This window comes from Temnothorax nylanderi, unplaced genomic scaffold (assembly GCF_030848795.1).
Source record: "Temnothorax nylanderi isolate EJ_2023f unplaced genomic scaffold, tnyl_v1.0 TNYL_tig1186_pilon, whole genome shotgun sequence".
NCBI classification, from domain to species: domain Eukaryota; kingdom Metazoa; phylum Arthropoda; class Insecta; order Hymenoptera; family Formicidae; genus Temnothorax; species Temnothorax nylanderi.
Window position 1 is genome coordinate 948 of NW_027250248.1, and position 19,689 is coordinate 20,636.

General features: G+C 39.1%; 1 protein-coding gene across 1 annotated transcript; it reads right to left on the bottom strand.

The window, feature by feature from the left end:
• Window positions 1–5,155: 5,155 nt before the first annotated feature.
• LOC139786902 (uncharacterized) lies at window positions 5,156–16,592 on the bottom strand. The gene is made up of 5 exons (XM_071726014.1): window positions 16,455–16,592; window positions 12,725–12,865; window positions 9,152–9,402; window positions 6,864–7,122; window positions 5,156–5,537 (listed from the first exon to the last, which is right to left on the bottom strand). Exons 2-5 carry the CDS (start codon window positions 12,863–12,865, stop codon window positions 5,349–5,351), a joined length of 840 nt encoding a protein of 279 aa, XP_071582115.1. The 5' UTR covers window positions 16,455–16,592; the 3' UTR covers window positions 5,156–5,348.
• Window positions 16,593–19,689: the final 3,097 nt, after the last annotated feature.

A 19,689-nucleotide genomic window follows, 5' to 3' on the forward strand; every position in this document is an offset into this window, starting at 1 on the left:
GTGTGCTTTTATCAGGCATGTATACAGGGTGTTCCTCATTTTAATTTATTACGCGCGCGTGATCGTATACAATTCGCGGCAAATTGCCTCCGAAACATAAATGGCCCTCGCAAGACATGTCTAGCTGATTGTTATTTGAAATTTCGCGTAATTTTGCAAATTAGACGGGGAGATGACTCGTGACGAGATTGCGAAGCGTACGAGAGAACTGATTCGCGTACTGACACAGGCGTCGCAAGGCCGACACGTGGGGTCAAGGACAACGTGGCGCGTAAAAAAAAGAGGAGAAATAATGACCGTACACACCCACGAACGAAGTAGCACGCAACCGGCCGCGATTTTCGAGTCGAGAGAGCTCGCATCTTTTTGTTCCACGATGATTCATTTTCCTTCCGAGCCAATGTCGGGCTTTTTTGCTGCCGGTTGAATCTACCTACGCGATTCACGCGAAGATGCAATCAACGAAGAAACGTTCGTGCGTTTGGAAGATTAATTATTTCTTTTTTGTAATCAAAATAATGCAAAATGTGGTATTTGAAAAATTATATATTTTTTGTGACTGCACATTAATGTGGATTAAAAATGAAAGTAATGTACGATATGTGGAATATGCGCGACCTGAAGATTTGAATTGCTTAAACGATGAGATAAAGGTAACATGGAATATGTAATTTAGGAGATAGTTTCATTTTTTTCATTTTAAAATCGTTCAGAATGTATATAAATGTATAAAGTATCAGCCATTTTTATGTAATAAATTTAAAACTTTATAAAATACAGTACTTGTGATCTTTTGAATTCGATATAAAGATATTCTATTTTTGTTAAAGAAGAATATTATTTAAATATTAGTAAAATTTCAATAGTTCAGAATTTAATATTTAAGTTACGTATCTAATCGTATGTCTAAGACATACATACATACAGGGTGTCAATTTGAAAACTTTCAGTCGAAATATCTCGGGAATTAGTAATGATATCAAAACACGATTTGGAGAGAATGTAGGAGAGCAAGGGGGACATACTTTGATTTAAAAAAATTTGGGTGGAGGCGTCAAGATCAAATAAAGGTCAACTTAATTTTTTAAAATAGATACATGATTTTTTAAATATCTACGTTTGTAGCCCTTCTCATTACGAGCTCAACACGCTATGATCCAAAGACGCCGAAGGTTAAATGACCAAATGCAGGCTTATAGTATTATTATCTTTGTACATGTTATGAGACACCTTTTGCACCTGCAGCTTGCGAATCGACAATGTTGAATTCATTGCAAAATGACCTAACACTTCAAGTTGTGTTGCTTTATTCACTAATCTTTGTACGGTTCTGTTTTTCTTTGCTATTGATCCTGTTTCTTCAAATTTTAATATTAATTGTTGGACGTAGGTGTGACTGACATTTTTTTCTAGTTTACTTAAGGAGGTTGGTTCGTTCTTCGTGCGGCAGGGGCGCGCGGCAGGGGAAAAGCATATAGGTTAGATTTTCGTCGCGTGAAATAAACAAATTTTAGCAAATAAATATGTGAAATGCATTTAATTGCTGTTTCTTAAGGTTTAAAAAGAGTTGTTTGTACAATTGAAACTTAAATACGTTATTATCCACATTGAAATGTGGAAATAATAAATGTGGTCCTGTTTTATTTTTACAATTTCTTGATAACTATAAAGACGAATCATTTCAGTCTTCGAGAAAGTTCTTCCTAAATATGTAAAGAGTTATTTGCACCTATTTTCACTAAATTCTTATCATTTTTAATATGCTTTCGAGAGTTACATTACAGGTTAGGTAACATTTCTGCTGTGTCGCCCGTGTATAAGAGAGAGACAAGAGTATAACTTCAATAATTAATTACTCGACAACCATGCAGACGATTGTCTTCAACTTTGGCATGGACGACAGATTCCCATAGACGAATATTCTCCGTAAATTTAAACTAATTCTTATCAAATTGATTTTACTAACCACCCTCCTTAAACTGGTAAGTACAGTGAGTGCTAATTTGTACTACAAGCGTTAACATGGTGATTCCGCGTGCCAAACTAAGTCATCATGACATTGCCCATGTCCACGAACAGAAATAGCAGTCTAACAACAAGATCCGTTCGATTTCGATTTAGTTTCGATTTAGTAGGGAAGCTGCAGCTGCAAAAGGTGTCTCATAACATGTACAAAAATAATAATACTGTGAGCCTGCATTTGGTCATTTGACCTTCGAAGATTTTGGATCATAGCGCGTCGAGCTCGTAATGAGAAGGGTTACAAACGTAGATGTTTAAAAAATTATGTGTCCATTTAAAAAAATTAAGTTGACCTTTATTTGACCATGACGCCTCAACCCAAGGTCACATTTTTTTAAATCAAAGTATGTCCCCCTTGCTACCCTATATTCTCTCCAAACCGTGTTTTGGTATCTTTAGTAGTTCCCGAGATATTCCGACTGAAAGTTTTCAAATTGACACCCTGTATATGTATATACATGTACATATATGTATATAATTAACAAAATAGTTTTTTTTATTAGAATACTGAATAAGTATTACATCCCTTAATATGCATACGTGGATCTACGGCGTCCAAGCCATAACGATATCTGCTCGTAACTGTAAAACTTGCAAGCCTGCCAGAAAATATTATATAAACAAAGTTTATCAAAATGACTATAAATTCGTCAACTACATTGTAGACAGATGTTTCATGAATTTTTTCAGATTTTTTAAAATACTCTAAGGTAGGGAAAAATAGCGTCGAACGTGACAGACCCACGTGTGCACTTAGAAGGTACCGAAAAAAGGTATGCACATTAAGAGGGATATATATACCACATTAATAATTTTCAATAATAATTTTTTTCAAATTTAAAAGTACGATTATTTCCTGTTACAGTTCTTTCGTTTTTTATTTTTTATTCATAGAGAAAGATCACGAGTACCTAGATCTGTGGGATGAATTCTGCACCTCAGAGTCGTGGAAGCTCGATTCTACCGGGTGACCCGTATTGCGCGTGGAAGGAGCTTTCGTTTCGTGATTATTTACGCATGGCGGCGTGTCGTCATCTAAATTTAGACGAATTCAGCTAGGTCGGCTACTACGTGGCTCTTGAGTCAGCAGCATGCGAATTTCTGAACGCAAGCCAAAGACGACTCCTCGTGTCGAACGACACGTCGTCTCACGATTACACGAGACCGTCCCGCGAAGCTATCCGCCTGTCGCGATGTCCGTTCGTACGTATACCTCGCGCGGTAGCGCGCGCCTCTTTTGCGAAATCACTGCCTTGGCCGATAGTCAAGGCCGTGATTGCGGCCGTTATTGAATGAGAAATCGCAACTCTTCGACTCGCGTTACTCAGCGAAAATGTTATGCGATTTCTGCAAGGTGAAGATGCGCCATGAGTCGTATTCGAGTGCAACTTGACTTACTTGATTTCTCGTTTATCGTTGTATTTAAATCCAGCTCAAATAAAATTACCAGTTGGACGATATGACATTTTTTTCATTCGTAAAAAATGTGTATGTGTCATTTCTCTTCTTATTTCTTTTATAAAAAATCTACACACTTAAATACCAGACACAACTAAGATATCGTCGTATCTAATTGAACTCTCCTTTAACAAACTCTCTAAATTTCATAGAGTCGTATTGCCACTAATATGTTAGAGTGATTGCGATAGTCACTCCAAAAGAGAGTTGTCACTAATTTGAATAAATGCGGGCACTCGTAAGGTAGGAGTGAATTTTTCACTCAAATTTTTAGAGCAGGTACTCTACCGGAGTGACACGATCTCACTCTAAAGCTATAGTGAATCATGATTCACTAAAGATCGACTGATAAAGGACTCTAAAAGAATGAAATTTTCACTCGAAATTGTAAAGTGACATAAGTCACTCCTATGGACAGTGATTTACTGCACTCGAAAAGAGTGCCCTTTCACGCAAATGGAGTGCGACTTCACTCCAACTTATAAAGCTATTTCATTCTTTCTTAGAGTGGCGAAGTGCATAAGGCTCAGTTTTCACTTTTCGTTACACTTGCATTTTAGTCGTTTTAAGTGATATTTCACTCTTTGACTTTTAGAGAGAAGCTATCAAATTAAATATTTCTATCGAGTCACAAAGGTGTACTCAGAAATCGTTTCAACAGGATACAACAATCGATTTAATCGCAAAATCCGCATGTTAATTTCGTCGATTGTAATTTTGTCACGCGAGAAAAATTCTCGACGTCTTAAAATCTTGATGGATTTCAGATAAATGCGCTCCCATAAGTTTCGCCTTCATTCATCGAAGATTCTCGTTAGTCCTTTTAGAAACCACAGGGATAAATCGAGAGACTATTCGCGGTGCACAGCGCGCAGTTTCCATTTTAGCGCGCGACGCGACAAGGCCCTCCCGGTACCGTTGTGGAAAACGCAACGTACGCACGTGTCAACGACCTCCGGCAATCGCGCCTTTACTCGCGTGGCTTTCCACACGCGAACCTCGTGCCAAATTATTCGGCCGCGCCCACAGAGAGTCTTCCTCTCGGTCCTTTTGTTATCCAAACGAGAAAGGTCAGGCTTACGGAGAGCGAGAGCGCCTCGACGACCCATCGAGGAGAGTCTTCGTCCACCCACGTTCCGACTTTTAATTCGGACCGCCGCATTGTTTACGAACGCGCGGGTCTTTGACCACAAGAGGAATCGTAATGCACAGTTCTACCATGACACCGATCGCGTCTGTACTCACGCCGCGCCGGGCCGGAAGTAATAAGCACGGAGAGCCATATAGTTTTACACAATTGTGGCTTTCTCAGCGAGTGCGTTTTCTGATGTTTATTTGCAACGGGATAAAATTTATTTTTCTTGCTCTTTTTATATCGGTTATTTTCTATCTATATGTCATTTTAATATTTACCTATATTTTTATATTCATTTCCATTTACCTCTCCGCATTTATTTTTTTTTTTACATGCTTTTCGTACTCTCTAAACTCATAGAGTGGTTTCGCCACTAATATATTAGAGTGATTGCGATAGTCAGTTAAAAAAAGGGTTGTTACTCTTATTTGAGTTAAATGCGGGCACTCATAAGGTAAGAGTGAATTTTTCACTCAAATTTTTAGAGCGGCTACTTTACCGGATCTCACTCTAAAGCTATAATGTCGATTCAATAAAGATCGACTGATAAATGACTCTAACACAGTAAAATTTTCACTTTTCGTTACACTTGCATTTCACTAGTTTTGAGTGATATTTTACTCTTTGATTTTTAGAAAGTACAAACGCTGTATTTCTTTTATTAAGCATTATGCAACAATGATATTCCAACGTGATGCTCTAGGATCGTTTAATGAAGTATCTTTTCATTTATTCAAGTATAAATATCACTCACCCTCGCAGCAGTGACGCTCTTCTCCGCCGAGACGCCGTCCAGCTCGACGCGCGCCCTCGCCGCCGTCGCGGCGCTCTGCTCCTTGTACGAGACATCGCCAGCTTGCAGGGCCCTCATCTCTGCACTGTTCGCCGTCGCTTTCTCGGCGCTAAATCCATCCGTGACGACCTGATAACAAAAATAAAAAATGATTCGATTATTAGACGCGAGGGTAGAGTAAAAGCCGGTAAATCAATCTGAAATATCGTGATGCACGACGTCAAGTCTCGACGCTTTCCCGCGCACGATACCCAAGGATAGGACTCGCAGTCCTTGACCTAGACTACCTGGAGGAAGCCGCACCTCGGTTGCCAGCCATTCGCTACGCGTTTAAACATTATCGCTGATATTCGCAATGTGTAACGTTTATCGAACGCCGCGATTCGATCGGCAAATCCGAGCTAAATCAATCGCAATTCTTATCAAATACGTATTTTTAGGTACGCGTTATTTTGCGGGCAGCCTCGCTGAATGGCTCGGCGAGGTTACGTGCTGATAACGTGCGCAAGATCGACTCCGTTTTCAAATTCATTGAAATTCAGTATCGCAACACAGTAAAAAATAATACGTAATTTTAACATTTTTTACATGTCCCAGAAAGTCCGCTCTAAATTTTAAGTTAAAATGACTCATTCATCGTGTGTTACTTGTTGACAAATTAGAAATGTTAATAAATTGACATTATACTTTACATTTATATTTGTTCTTTTGACTTTATTTTTCAACTTATATTAACATATGATATTAATTTTCTTACAGATTTTACTTGAATTATGTGTAATAGAAACAGTTAATTTTAGTCAATTTAATTATTTTGTGTGTCAAAGTTTACGATTATTTGAAAATTTACTTTAACTTTTATTTATGTGTTAAAATAACTTTAAGACGTGTTGATTTTTTAAAGTAATTGTGTTAAAAGAACTTAAAATAATGTTTAATTTCTAAATGACATATATAAAGTGTTAAGTTATCACGTTGACATAAATGTAACACATGAAAATGTTAAGAAAATAATAACATAGCTGTTGTATGTTAATTTTACATTGAAATAATAATCAAATCTTGGTAACACAAGAAAATTTTAACATATGGACCGCTATGTACACACGATTTTTTACTGTGAATAAATTGATAAACATTTTATATCTTGTTGTAATTATTATTTTCATGTATCGTATTTTATCTTCATTTTATTAGCATATTTTTCTACATGATTCTTGATATCATTTTTTAAACAAAACTTTCAAAATTGTTCCTTATATCGATATGAGTATCGTAATTATTATTTCTATTTACGATAAAAATAAAAATCATATTCGGGATTTTATTTATACCGATTACTATCGTATTATTTATTAATTATTCCTAATAATAAATGTAGAATCTTGACAATTATTAGTAAGTGCTAATCGAAGGATGCCGAAGATATATGAAGACAAGGAAAGCATTGCTCACCTTTGTTTTCGAGGCGCTGGTCATTTTCTTCTGTTCGAACTTCATAGTTTCTTGACCGGCGGGTAAGTTTGCCATATTCGGTATGTTTATCGGCGGGCTTATGCTGTGATGAAGATTGTTCAGCGAGTTCAGGGAACTCAACTGGGACGGAGAACCGCCTGCCAACGTGACAGCATCGGTGACGGGTGGCGGCGTGTCCGGATCCGGAAAAGTCACCAACGGCTCCGTGAGATCGGTCTCTTCCGGTCCACTGCCATCTCTGCAGAATCGACAAAAAGAATTCATGAACTATAACGCCTTTAGTTTCTGATATATTTTTATTTCCAGAGAATTCGGTTAAAATTGAACGTGAGTGAATGACTGACAATATTTTATTACATTTCAAGATAAAATCTTTTCTGATTGAAAATGAAAAAAAATATAGGTGATAATCAGAATAATTATATGAAATAAAAATTAAATTAAATTAGATAAAATAGATTGAAAAATAAACTTATATATATATATATACCCCTTTTTCCCCGAATATATACAAAAAGATTTACAGAACAAAAAATAAGGTACTATGTTACGCAAATTTTAAATATTTTGAAAATTATAATATATTTCTGATTTCTTGAAAAATAAGAAAGACACACATTATATTCTTTTTTTATTTGCGAAAGCTGATTTTCTTAAAAAAAAAAGGCTTCAAACAAAGAAATTTCGTTCTCTATTTCATTATCAATTTTTGCATGTAGAATAATTATCTTTCTACTTGTATCAATTTGAACCATTAATAATGGATGCGCTTATAAAAGCGCTTTGCCGATGAAATGCTTATCATACAATAGTATTAAAAAATTCATAGCGAGCAGTTCGAAACATTTTAATGCTAGTTTTATACAGATTAACAAATTAATACATGCATGCGTACATTGTTCTTTATGCATGTTTCCGCTGTGATAAAACACATAACGGGATTATGTGTTTTATCACAGACAATATTAATATTGATTTGTGTTAGTCAGTTACTTAATTACATCCCAGGGTCTCATATTGCAAGCTTCCCATGTTTCGGTAGGTCTTTGTGACTTGGAAATTCTCAACATCTCGAAGTACGTATCGACAATTTCTTAGTTCTTTAACTATTTAATAGAGACTTTTGAATTGCGGAATCAATTTCTTGAGCGCTTCTGGTGTATCTTCGAAGTTTCGTACCCTTGCGTAGTCTCCTATCTTATAATTATATAATTTCTTACGCTTTTTATCGAAATAAGCTTTGTAACTTTGTGACTTTTCAGTGTTCTCTTTATAGCCTTTGCTTTCATTTGTTCTAGATCGCAGTTTTTGTTATTCGTATATCAATTCGTTCTAAAATACTCAACTATTACATCCGCTATAATCGCAACAAAATATTATCTTACATTCCAAAGTATGTACTTTGTCGTTTTATGTAAAACGACACGTGAGCAATGTGTTAAAAATAATCTGACCGCCGCGAAAATAGCATGCGAATCGAAATTATGCGTTATACACAAATATTCGCCGTTGACGCGCTTTAGAGCTTTCAGTTGTGAAAGCTTTAGTTAGCGAACCCTAAACGGGTGTCTGAATTTTTAGAAATCGAACAAAATGAATCACTGAGCTTGAAGTAACTGAAAATCGAAAAATCTCCAAATTTTTACGAGAAGATGGGGGAGGGGGGGGGGGTAAATGATTCTTTAAATTATTACTAACAATTAAAGTGATTAAAGCTTTCAAATTTTTAATTAATTCGGTTAAGACGAATTCTTGGTCACCAATTATCATTTCAATGCTTCACTTTTATAACAAAAATGTTATCATTTGATGCTTTACATTCTAACGAAACCTTACAAAAATAAGAAACATTGAAATAATCTATCATTTAACACAATCCAAAAGTAAAGATATGTTTTTATAAATTATTACGTAGATAGTATAGAATTTTAAAATATAACTGCGTCAAAACAGCCAAGGAACACATTGCAATAGTGACATTAGATTCGTCACGCTGGCAAACTCGAAGATACTCTAAAAATACCAATCATTTCTACGAGAAAAGCACGCAAAATGGGCACGTCGTTTTCACGAAACACTTATGTTGCATGTATTCGTTAAAAACTCCTTCAAGAACGTCAGATTTTTCCACAATGAACACTGTTTCATCAACAATCCAAAGAGCCGTTGTGTATAGTTCGAGAATATATATTAGATCTTATCTCGCAAGGTTTCTTTCAAAGATTAGACCTATCCCCGGAGTTCAATTTATTTGAGAATAAACCCACCTGTCCACGAGGTTCTCCATGCTGCTGCGCAGCCGTTGTGAAAAGTTGGTCGAGATGTTCTTCATCTCCGAGATGCCGCGCTTGAGCTCCGTCAGGTCGCTCTTCATGGAGCTCGCCTTCATCTCACTCGACGAGGACGAGGTGAGAATCCTCTGCGAGGACTTGGCCACCCGGCTGCTCGTGCTGCTGCTGCTAGTGCTGGTACTGGTGCTGCTACTACTCTGGTGTTGGCTCTGATTTGTCGTCAGCATCTGCCGAGTCAAAAGCCATTTTCGTTCTATTTAAGATCCGCGTAAGATGATTCACTCGCCTTCGGACCTCCCACCCGAATTCTATCTCTATCTCCGTTTCCTCTTTTCTGTGTCTTTCTATTAGATATACCTAGTTTGTCATATAGTCAGTTTATTCATTAAGTTTCTAGATTTTGTTTTAAATCTTTTTTAAGGACAATCTCACAATCAGTCTTTTCTCTTTCTCTTTCTCTCTTTTGCATTTATATCATATACCTTTTATTTTTTATACAAAATAAATCAAAAGAATTTGTTCAATTTTTTTATTATTGTAAAAGTTATATAGCTAGAAAGAATAAATTTTCTTATCGGCCTTATATATATATATATATATATATATATATATATAAAACATTCGGATAAATATAAAATTTCTTGTAAATAAAAACCACATAATATATTTTTTATATGCAGGTGATTTATCTTATCCCATGCCTATTCCGCTTTTTCTTAATTAACTGTTTTAATAATGAATATTTTTTCGTCGTCAACTCAATTCGACAAACGCGATAAGATTTTTACACCAACCTTTTTAATTTACGAACCAAAGTCAGACGGTTCGCCTCGTACAAATGAGAAATACGGTTCAACTGAACGATTCTTCGAGAGAGCAAACGAGAAAGGTTTAAAGGGAAAAATATAAACAGCATCCGCAGTAGAGCCACAGCGATGACTGCTGGCGATGGGCCAGCAGTCATTACGAGGTACGACTGACTCGGCCAAGCCTGGAGACGAAAAAGGGCCCGGTAAATTTAGAAAGAGGCAACGTTCTCTCGAAACGACGACAGAAGGGACCTTGAAACGCAGCACCAAGGTTCACCGAGATTGCGCGGAATTAATCTTCAACTGGAAAAATATGCACGTGGGCGGGCCACATTGCGTAGTAAATGCCTACAGTCGTTCGAGCGATCGCCTCTGATTGCTCGATGATCGGAGATGGTCTGACAAGTGGTTTTTTTTCCTCGCGAGACGCGCAGCCACTTTGATCGCGACATGTGTCACACGTCGTCGGCGCATGCATGAAAATACGCACACAACGCATTTAAAACCAAATGAATAAATCCACCTTTTAACTCTGAATCCGATTTGCCTTTGCGATCTGATGCAATATAAAAGATCCGATAAACGAGAATATATACTTTATTGTTACTTTTAATCTATGCTTAATTATGATTCACGTTTCCAAGAAATTTCGACAGAGATGTGCCTACATCAATTATTCTATTTCCATCTCTATATCGGTAATATTGCGCAGCATGGCAACCAACTTTTGTTACCTTGGAAGTTTGATAAAGACTAAAAGTGTAATATGCGTTAATTATAATTTTCCATCTAATTTTTTAAATTAATAATCAAGCTTTCTGAAATTTTGTGGTCTGCAAAACGAAGAAATAAATTAGACGAGAATGTGAATGGAAAGTGTCGCCAGTCAGACGAATCGGTTAACTCGCGCGAGCAGTGACGGCGATCATTATTTTAGGCGTTTTTCAGCGGATCGCCAGTGATAGAAACGTGACGTGTGAATAATTCCAAATTTCCGTGTCCACTTTCAGGAAATTCGTCTCAGGTGTGGGCGTCGGAGGCGCCGCGACACTTCATGTGGCTGACGCAGACGAGACGGGATAAGAAGATAGATTAAAGGCCGCGTAATCTTCGCGCGTAAACCCCTCGGATTAGAAGACACTTCGCGAAGAAGGTGACAATTGTGTTTTCCCCGAAGCACCGAGGCCAAATAAATATTGCAACATGTCGCGACTCGTTTCTGCTGAGCGTCCATGACAAAGATGCAAAATGTGCGAAAATGCGCGTAGTGTAGGCCTCCGAGTTTCGATTCTATGGAAAAATTACAATCGCCCGTAAAAGGTTGTACACATTTCTTGCCGTTTTAAATCACGTTATTTGACACGATTGAACGTATTATTAAGTTTTAATTTAATACTCGGTAAAAATTATGTGTTTAATTTAACACATTTCACATGTCCCAATTTATCCACTCTAATTTTTATGTTAATTTAACAGAAAGCAAATAGGCACAAGTAATATCTATGTGAAAAATTAAAACAAAATTGTAACACATGGACGCTATCTGGAAGCAAAGTTTATGTTAAATTAACATATTTATAATGTTAAATTTAATTAAAATAAAATGTTCTTATATTAAATGTTATTCTTTCTTCTCTTTTTCTTGCAAGTAGACAGCGATATCTCTAATATTGTATAACATAAAATATATCTAATATTGTAATAACATAAGAAAATGTCGATTTAACAGATGGAAACTCTTATAAAGAGGAAGGTAACTCAACTTAGGTGTTCATTTTAACACATAAAATACGTCACCAAGAATTCGTGCATTTACATGTAAATTGTGTTATTTTTACTCTTAGAAACGTTCAATATTAACTTAACGCACACTGCAAATCCAAGTGTGTTATTTTTGCACGCATGAACGTCCAAAAATGACACATTAGACTGAAGCTCTTTTCACATGTTTCTTTATGTGTTAAATTACGTCATTAAAGTTAATACGTTCATATTAAATGACGTGATTTAAAACGACAAAAAATGTGTGAGAAGAGCTTCAGTTAAAATAACACATCTGGATTTGCAGTGCAGAAAAGTCAAAATAATACAATGACAATATGTTATATTAACACCAGTGTATGTTGAAAGTTTAACACAAAAATTTCTACATGGATAGAAATCCACTTAAATACAAAATGTTTTTTACCGTGTACGACTGAACGTGTTAAATGACGTAATTTAACACATAAAAAAACATGTAGAAAGAGCTTCAGTCTAATGTGTCATTTTTAAACGTTTATACGTATATAAAAATAACACACTTGGATTTGCAGTGATTCAGTATAACGGATCTAACGCGATTAATAAATTCGGTAATAGAAAAAGCATGTAAAAGTGCAATTCTCGATTTAGATTCGAAATTCACGATCGCTTCGGTAAAAATTCCTTTTCTCTCACTGATCTTTTTCTTTCGTAAAAAGACCCGTCATCCGGGGGACTTGAGGTTTACACAGATGGATTTTTAAATTCATTTCGACACGCTTCTCGCACGTGTCAATTAGCAGTAAAATACGCAGAATATATCGCGCGAGGATTCAACTCCTGCGGAAATACAAGTGACGGAAATACAAGTGACGCGTCTTCCTATTTTTCAAAGAATCGCGACAACGTCCCGCAGCGTCGCGGTCGGGGAACACGCGCAAATATTTGATAGTCAAAGAGAGAAAGACAAGAAAAGTTCGTGTCTAGAGATAATCACCTGCGACGACGTAGTGGTGACCTGCGGATGATGGGTGACGTGATGCGTCCTGCCGGTCACCAGGTTGTTCTTCTTCTGGAAGTTCTCCATGACGGTCTGCATGTCCCCGTTTTCGCCTCCCTCCGCCGGGAACTCCGACATCTGCAACATAATATTATCGTCAAAATAGATCATACGAAACCAAGATACTCTCTAAATCTCATAGACCGGTTTCGGCACTAATATATTAGATTATTAGAACATGGAAAGAACGGTTTTGCTGAAGTATCTAAAAATTTAGCTATAGATACAGATCTGAAGATAATTTTGTTGCACCGTCAAAATAATTATGGCAGGTCGCTAAAGTACGACGATAATGCTGTAAAAAATTTTGACATTTTAGCAATCAGTTTGAGTGTTCTACATAATTATTTTGATGGTGCAACAAAATTATTTTCAGATCTGTATCTAGCTAAATTTTTAGATATTTCAGCAAAACCGTTCTTTCCGTGAATAATTGCGATAGTCACTCCACAAGAGAGAGTTGTCACTCTAATTTAAGTAAATGCGAGCATTCATAATGTAAGAGTGAATTTTTCACTCAAATTTTCAAAGCGGCTACTCTATTACCGAAGTGATACGATCTCACTCTAAAGCAGTTAGTCACTGAAGATCGACTGATAAAATGACAGAGTGAAATTTTCCACTCAAAATTGTAAATTAATAGGAATATTAATTCACTCCTATGGGCACTGATCTACTGCACTCGAAAAAAAGTGCCTTTTCACTCAAACGGAGTGATGCGATCTCGCTCCAACTCATAGAGTGCAATTTTACTCTTTTTTAGAATAATGAATAACTCCAAGTGCTGTCGGCTCAATTTTTGCTTTTCGTTACACTTACATTTCACTCGTTTTAAGTTTATATTTCACTCTTCGACTCTTTTTTAGAGAGTATACAAACATTTATTTTACTTGTAACGGAGATGTATTAACGATCGCGCGCACGAATGTGTTTTAATTGCGCGTTAATTAAGTCGGCGCAGCGCAGGAATTCGCCGACTGCAAGGGCCTAATAATAGGCCCTGGGAAATAATTGGCAGCTCGAGTTTGGCAAGACCAGAGAGACTAGCGAGAGTCGCGGAGCGAGTTCGCGTCGGACCAGGTCGCACGGGAGTATACGCGCTAAGTGTGCGTAAACGGGCGAAATATGTAAAACGAGCCCACGCGTACGTTAATAAAAAGCTCGATCGAGAAATGCACGATCGAACCCGGATCTCTCGGAGTAAAACGCTCCGATTCCTAAAGGTGATCAAGCTTTCTAGTCTCGGCGTGGCGCGCCGATTCCCCGTTTACGTTACGGCAGAATACTAAGCTCGTATGGCGGAAATACCATCGGGAGTGATCGAGGCCGCTCGAGGTCGATATAAACGTTCGATAAAACTCGTCCGACAGTTGCACTTCGCCATTGTTCAGCCTGCATATTACGTAACTCGAAACGGATTCAGCTGAAAAAGCTATAGCGGGAGGATTTCGCAGCGAGTAATTAATACGTGGAGCTATGCAAACAAATGTAAATGTGACGTTTAAAAATGATCCTTTTGGTTCTCTTCTTTGTGGTCAGCATCGAATATTTATGCTTTTGCATAACTTTTAATTTATTACACACTGTATAAATTGTAGGCGATCAACGAGAAAACAAGATATTTGACGTCATAGAAATACATTTTAACTTCAAAATTGACCGATATTTACATTTGATAATTTCTATGAAAGAGTTACACGCCGTTATTACCGTTATTATCGAACCGTATTACGATATCGTTTATATGCAGTTACACAATACACAGATAATTTTATGATATAAAACAATGCAGTCAGCAAGATCGCAGTCGCGTAACTTTCATATTTCTAGGAAGGAGCGATATACAACGATTCGAAGGAAATGAACATCGTCCAAGTGTTACACAGTTCTCACAGACATATCGCTCATTTGCTGCGACAACGACATAATTCAAAAACTGTCATTTTTAAATTGCTTTGCAAAAGACTTAATGAAAATTCCGTACACAAAATAAAGAACTAATATACAGCTAGATATATTCCCAGATTGCTAGATTTTGCCCAATTAGTTATTATATCAAAATCGGATTTAAAAATGATATTACAACATTTCAACAATTCGAAACGTTTAAATTTATTTTCTGGAAAACTTTATCCCTTTGAGTTAATTTAAATTTCACTTGTTTTAATTACTGCCTAGACTATTTTAATTACTTCCGATTGGCTTTACGTTTTGTGCAACATTAAATGTATTTAATGCATTGCACAATGATCGCCCTTTGAATTCTTAATTCGGTTACACCTGCGAGATGTGCGCCAAAATGCATATCGGCCTAGCGTGCAGTTGTCGCGCCCCAGGAGCTCGTCTCGCGGCACGAATGCAGCTATACAATCGGCACAAGTGCACAACTATCGCGAGACATGCGTGGATGGGCGATACGTTGGCATTCCGTCCATTCTTTCGATAACTCCGCGGGATTTGCATAGGCGTGGGCACGTAGAACTCGGGCGCGTGCAATAATACGCGAGACGCAATATCCGGCATCTTTCGGGAAACTAATCGAGCCGGTTTAATCCTTTCGGCACATCTCTTCGCGTAATAAAATAACTTTCTTCATGCAGTAAAAACTATCGCACAGAAAAAGCCTTTTCAGCGTTACTCTTTTCTAAAAAAAGAATTCGGAAAATTAAGTATCTATACGCCTTCCGAAATGATATTACGCTAACTTATCTTGCCACGTATATTTCAGGTTTATAAATAATGAAAAGGTTACTAAACTCTCGGTATTTATTAGATACGCGGGGAGGTCTAAAATCAAATGCTCAGAGAATTAGAGTGCCCCAAAAGCAGGTGGCACGTCCTTAAGTCAAGAACCATAATTCTTTCCAATCAAATAGGTCAGAACCGGTTCTGGAGACTCTCGAGTACTGTCGAAATATTAGAGATCGAATCTCAAAAGATATCTGTCGTTTTCCTCTTTCCTAGGGCACATATTTAACAAGTTAAGACTAACGAGAAAGAATTACAATTTGATTAAGATATTATTATAGAAATAAATCGAAAAGTCGAAAGTTTAACGAAGTTTTAGATCGGTTAAACGATCTCAGACAACACGCATGTCTCAAATCGGTAGATACGACGTCTTAAAGACATCCTTGAGGGAAGGTTTACTTCCTGAACGCGATCGTACGGAAGCCGGAAGTTACGCATTCGCTCCAGGGAGTATTCATCAGCCGCGTATCTCCGTGCGCACGAACGGCACGACTGACGTGCCGTCCCCCAAAGACAAAGACAGCCGGCACGGCGTACTGTCGGAGCGAAGGAGAAGAAGCGGAGACGGCTGCTATCGCTTCTGCTGTCTCCGATAACGCGACACGCGGCGGCCTGGTGTCATTTCAGGATCGGTATTAGAGAAAGGAGGCCTCTACCTGGAAACCGGTAGACTTTTCCGAAACGTTCGCGCCGCGATTCGAACTCGGGAGCATCGGAGAACTCCCGATTTTTTTTTTCTTCAGCGGAACCGTTCTCCGATTCTCCCGCGAGTGGGACACTTGGGAAAAAAACAAGGAAAGAGAAAGAGAGAGAGAGAGAGAGAGAGAGAGAGAGAGAGAGAGAGAGAGAGAGAGAGAGAGAGAGAGAGAGAGAGAGAGAGAGAGAGAGAGAGAGAGAAAGAGAGAGGAGTGCGCACCCAGCTGACACTTGGCTGGCGTCCGATCGCCACGTAGCCCACGCGTCCACGCGGCGGCGAGAGATGTGTTCGAGGAGAGGTGTTCCCGAGGACGAGCGGGCTGCGTCGTCGCGCGCTTACGACGAGCGAAAAGAGCCGAGGTCACGCGGACGGATAGTACGTCGCGTTTCGGCGTGCCGGCTGCGAAGGCGGCGATTGGCACAAGGAGCAACGGCACGAGTCCCACGATCGACGAACATCGCGCGCGCCCGGTCGCGCTCGCACTGACGAGTGACGAGACCCAAGGAAAGGAGGCGGCGCGGGCGGTGTACGATAGCGACACGCCAGTCACGTGGCACCGCGTCACGTGCGTCACGTGACGCCGCCGCGCCGCGCCGCCGCGAACTTACGAACCGCGCGCGCACGTGATCGCGCCGGCGAGTTAAAGGGACGCGGGATTTAAATGGAGTATTACGGAGATTTAAATGGAATAGCGGGGCAAGTTCCGCCGTGACGCCACCTTCGCTTATCGTCCGCGTCCGGAACGCTTCGAGTTAAATAATTGGGTCGAAAAGGGATTTAATAGATCTCGATTGGGCGGCGCGATGAAATTTGATAGATCTCGAGTAGATAGGCGCGATGAAACTGGCTGATCAAATTCGGAGGAGGCTAAACAGCTTAAATACTCTCTAAATTTCACAGAATGGTTCAGCCACTAATATATTAGAATTAGAGTGCAATGATTGCGATAGTCACTCCAAAGTGAAGTGCACAGGCTCAATTTTCACTGTTCGTTACACTTGCATATTTCACTCATTTTGAGTGATATTTCACTCTTCGACTTTTGGAGAGTAGTAAAATCTCGCTGCAAATGAACATTAATTCAGAAAAAGATACATTAATGAGAAAAGGATATATATGATAAAAATATATAGTTAATAAGTGAAATGCGGAGCGGCCGATTTAGTGGGTAGAGCGCCAGATTCGTAATCCGGGAAACCGGATTCGAATCCCGGTAGGCCATTGGAAATTGTTCCAGTAAAAACGCCGCTCCCTTCATCTAACGGACAGAGAGGTAACCCTAGATGGAAAACTGGGCTCCGTCTTTCGGAAGAGACGTTAAGCAGTGGGTCCACTCATGGCCGACGATCGCTATGAGATACCACCTCAATCTTACCCCTATCAACCCGCATTGGCCAGCGTGATAGGAAAATGGCTAAAAACCTCTAAAAACAATGCAATTGTTAAAAGAGAGGCCTATGTCCAGCAGTGGACGAAGCAAAGGCTGGTGATGATGAATAAATGAAATATAGATAAAAAGATAGATAAGTTTTCTTCCGCTGAACGTAAGAATGATAAGACTGATCAGAGATTAGGGTGATTAGAGATCAGCACAAGAGAAGTGAGCGAGACCAATAAAAGTTTTCTGCGCGCGTTCGAAGAAATCAAAATGAAAAATAGTGACATCGAGAGGGTTAAGGATACGTTCTAATTGATGCCGCGATTCCGGGAAGCTCACGTACCGGAAAAACAATAGATTTTTCGATCTCGATTAAGAGCATAACCCCAGCAAGTGGGACAGCGATAAATGGACTCGATTCCAAGAAACGACGACAGTAAAGAGACGACGCTTTTTGTCAGCGTCGTCTCTCGTTGCGATGTTATATAAGAAGCTCGTGTTTCTCCGTCTCTCTCTCTCTCTCTCTCTCTCTCTCTCTCTCTCTCTCTCTCTCTCTCTCTCTCTCTCTCTCTCTCTCTCTCTCTCTCTCTCTCTCTCTCTTTCTCTCCTCGGTCGAAAGTGCATCTGTCAAAGTACTTTACAGCGAGCCACTTGTGATAGAAAGTTTACGAGAGAGCAGTCGTCGGGAGAATCTGCCGTTTCATTCACTTTTCCGCGCCGTCTATCACTGATATCATATCATATCAGAAATGAGGATCGCGCGTTAATTAAGATCATCATATTTGAATCTATGCACCCCAGCGTGTTTCTCGAATCGAGATACAGATAAGGTTGTAGATGACTTGGAGATTTTTCAATAAGACTGTACGTGACACGTACACGCGTGACAGCCCTTGACTGATTTACAATCAAAAGGAATGCCGGGTCTACCTTATCTCTCCAGTTCGGGGCAGGGCATGAAGCACGGGCCAAAGAATTCAGGCCAGGTTCTCCGAGATATCAAGTACAAATAGCTCTCCTTGGGACCTTTGTGCCGCGCGCTATACAAAGTTCTTCAAAAACTTTTATTTTCAAATTTTCTAATATACCTCAGAACAATAAGAACTTCGGTGGATTCGAACGAGATTTCAGAATTTCGCGGAGCCCGAGAACTCAGAAGGAAATTCTCCTTATCTCCTTGCCTCTCCGGAACACGAGTAATCATCCGGAGTCACTTTGTCGGGGTATCCTTGCGGAAACCACTTAGAGTCGACCGACGTAAATCAGCATCGACTGCGAAAGAAAGAAGCTTGGCACTGTCTGTGAGAAAAGAGGGACACAAAGAGCGGAATGCAGTCCAGCGAGGTGCGTGAGGAAACTCGCAGTCGCGGAATTTCGGCGAAAGTATACCGGGTGTCCTCGGTACGCTGGTGTTCTGGAAGCTGGTCGCCTCGACGTTTGCGTTGTGCCGTTGTCTTATATGAAGTTAACATTCACTTAACTTAACTAATATTATTTTATTTAAGTTTATTTTAATTAAATTTAATTAAAATCATTTTTGCGAATATTTGTATTGTTACAATTTCATCGATCTTGAGTTTATAAGTACCTATTGATAAAAACTCAAGATCGATGAAATTAGCTAATTAGCAATACAAAGTTCAACATATCATCGTTAACATTTTTAATTAATATAATCTCGCGAATTATGATCGAAAAAATATATTATAATGGAACTCAACCTCGGAATATCATTTCCAATTCCGATCGGGGAGATTCGGGGAGTCGGGGCTTCGATTTCGACGTCCCGGAATGTCAAGAGCCCCTTCTCGAAGTTCCAGGGTGCGACGATTCTGACACTGCCGGGCTCGTCGAATAAATATGCGGGTGTGAGAGAAGATGGGTTAGCAAACGTATGTGGATATATATTTCGCGCCTCTCGTCGCGTCGCGTCACGTCGCGTTGAGGCGGCGACCACGCGCTCTTCGGCGCCGTTTGATTTACGGCGGCCGTAAATAGCATTCGCGAGTGGCTTTTTCCTGTGTCGGCAGCAGTAACAATTTAAAACAGACCGCTTTGCTGCGATATTGCTCGCGC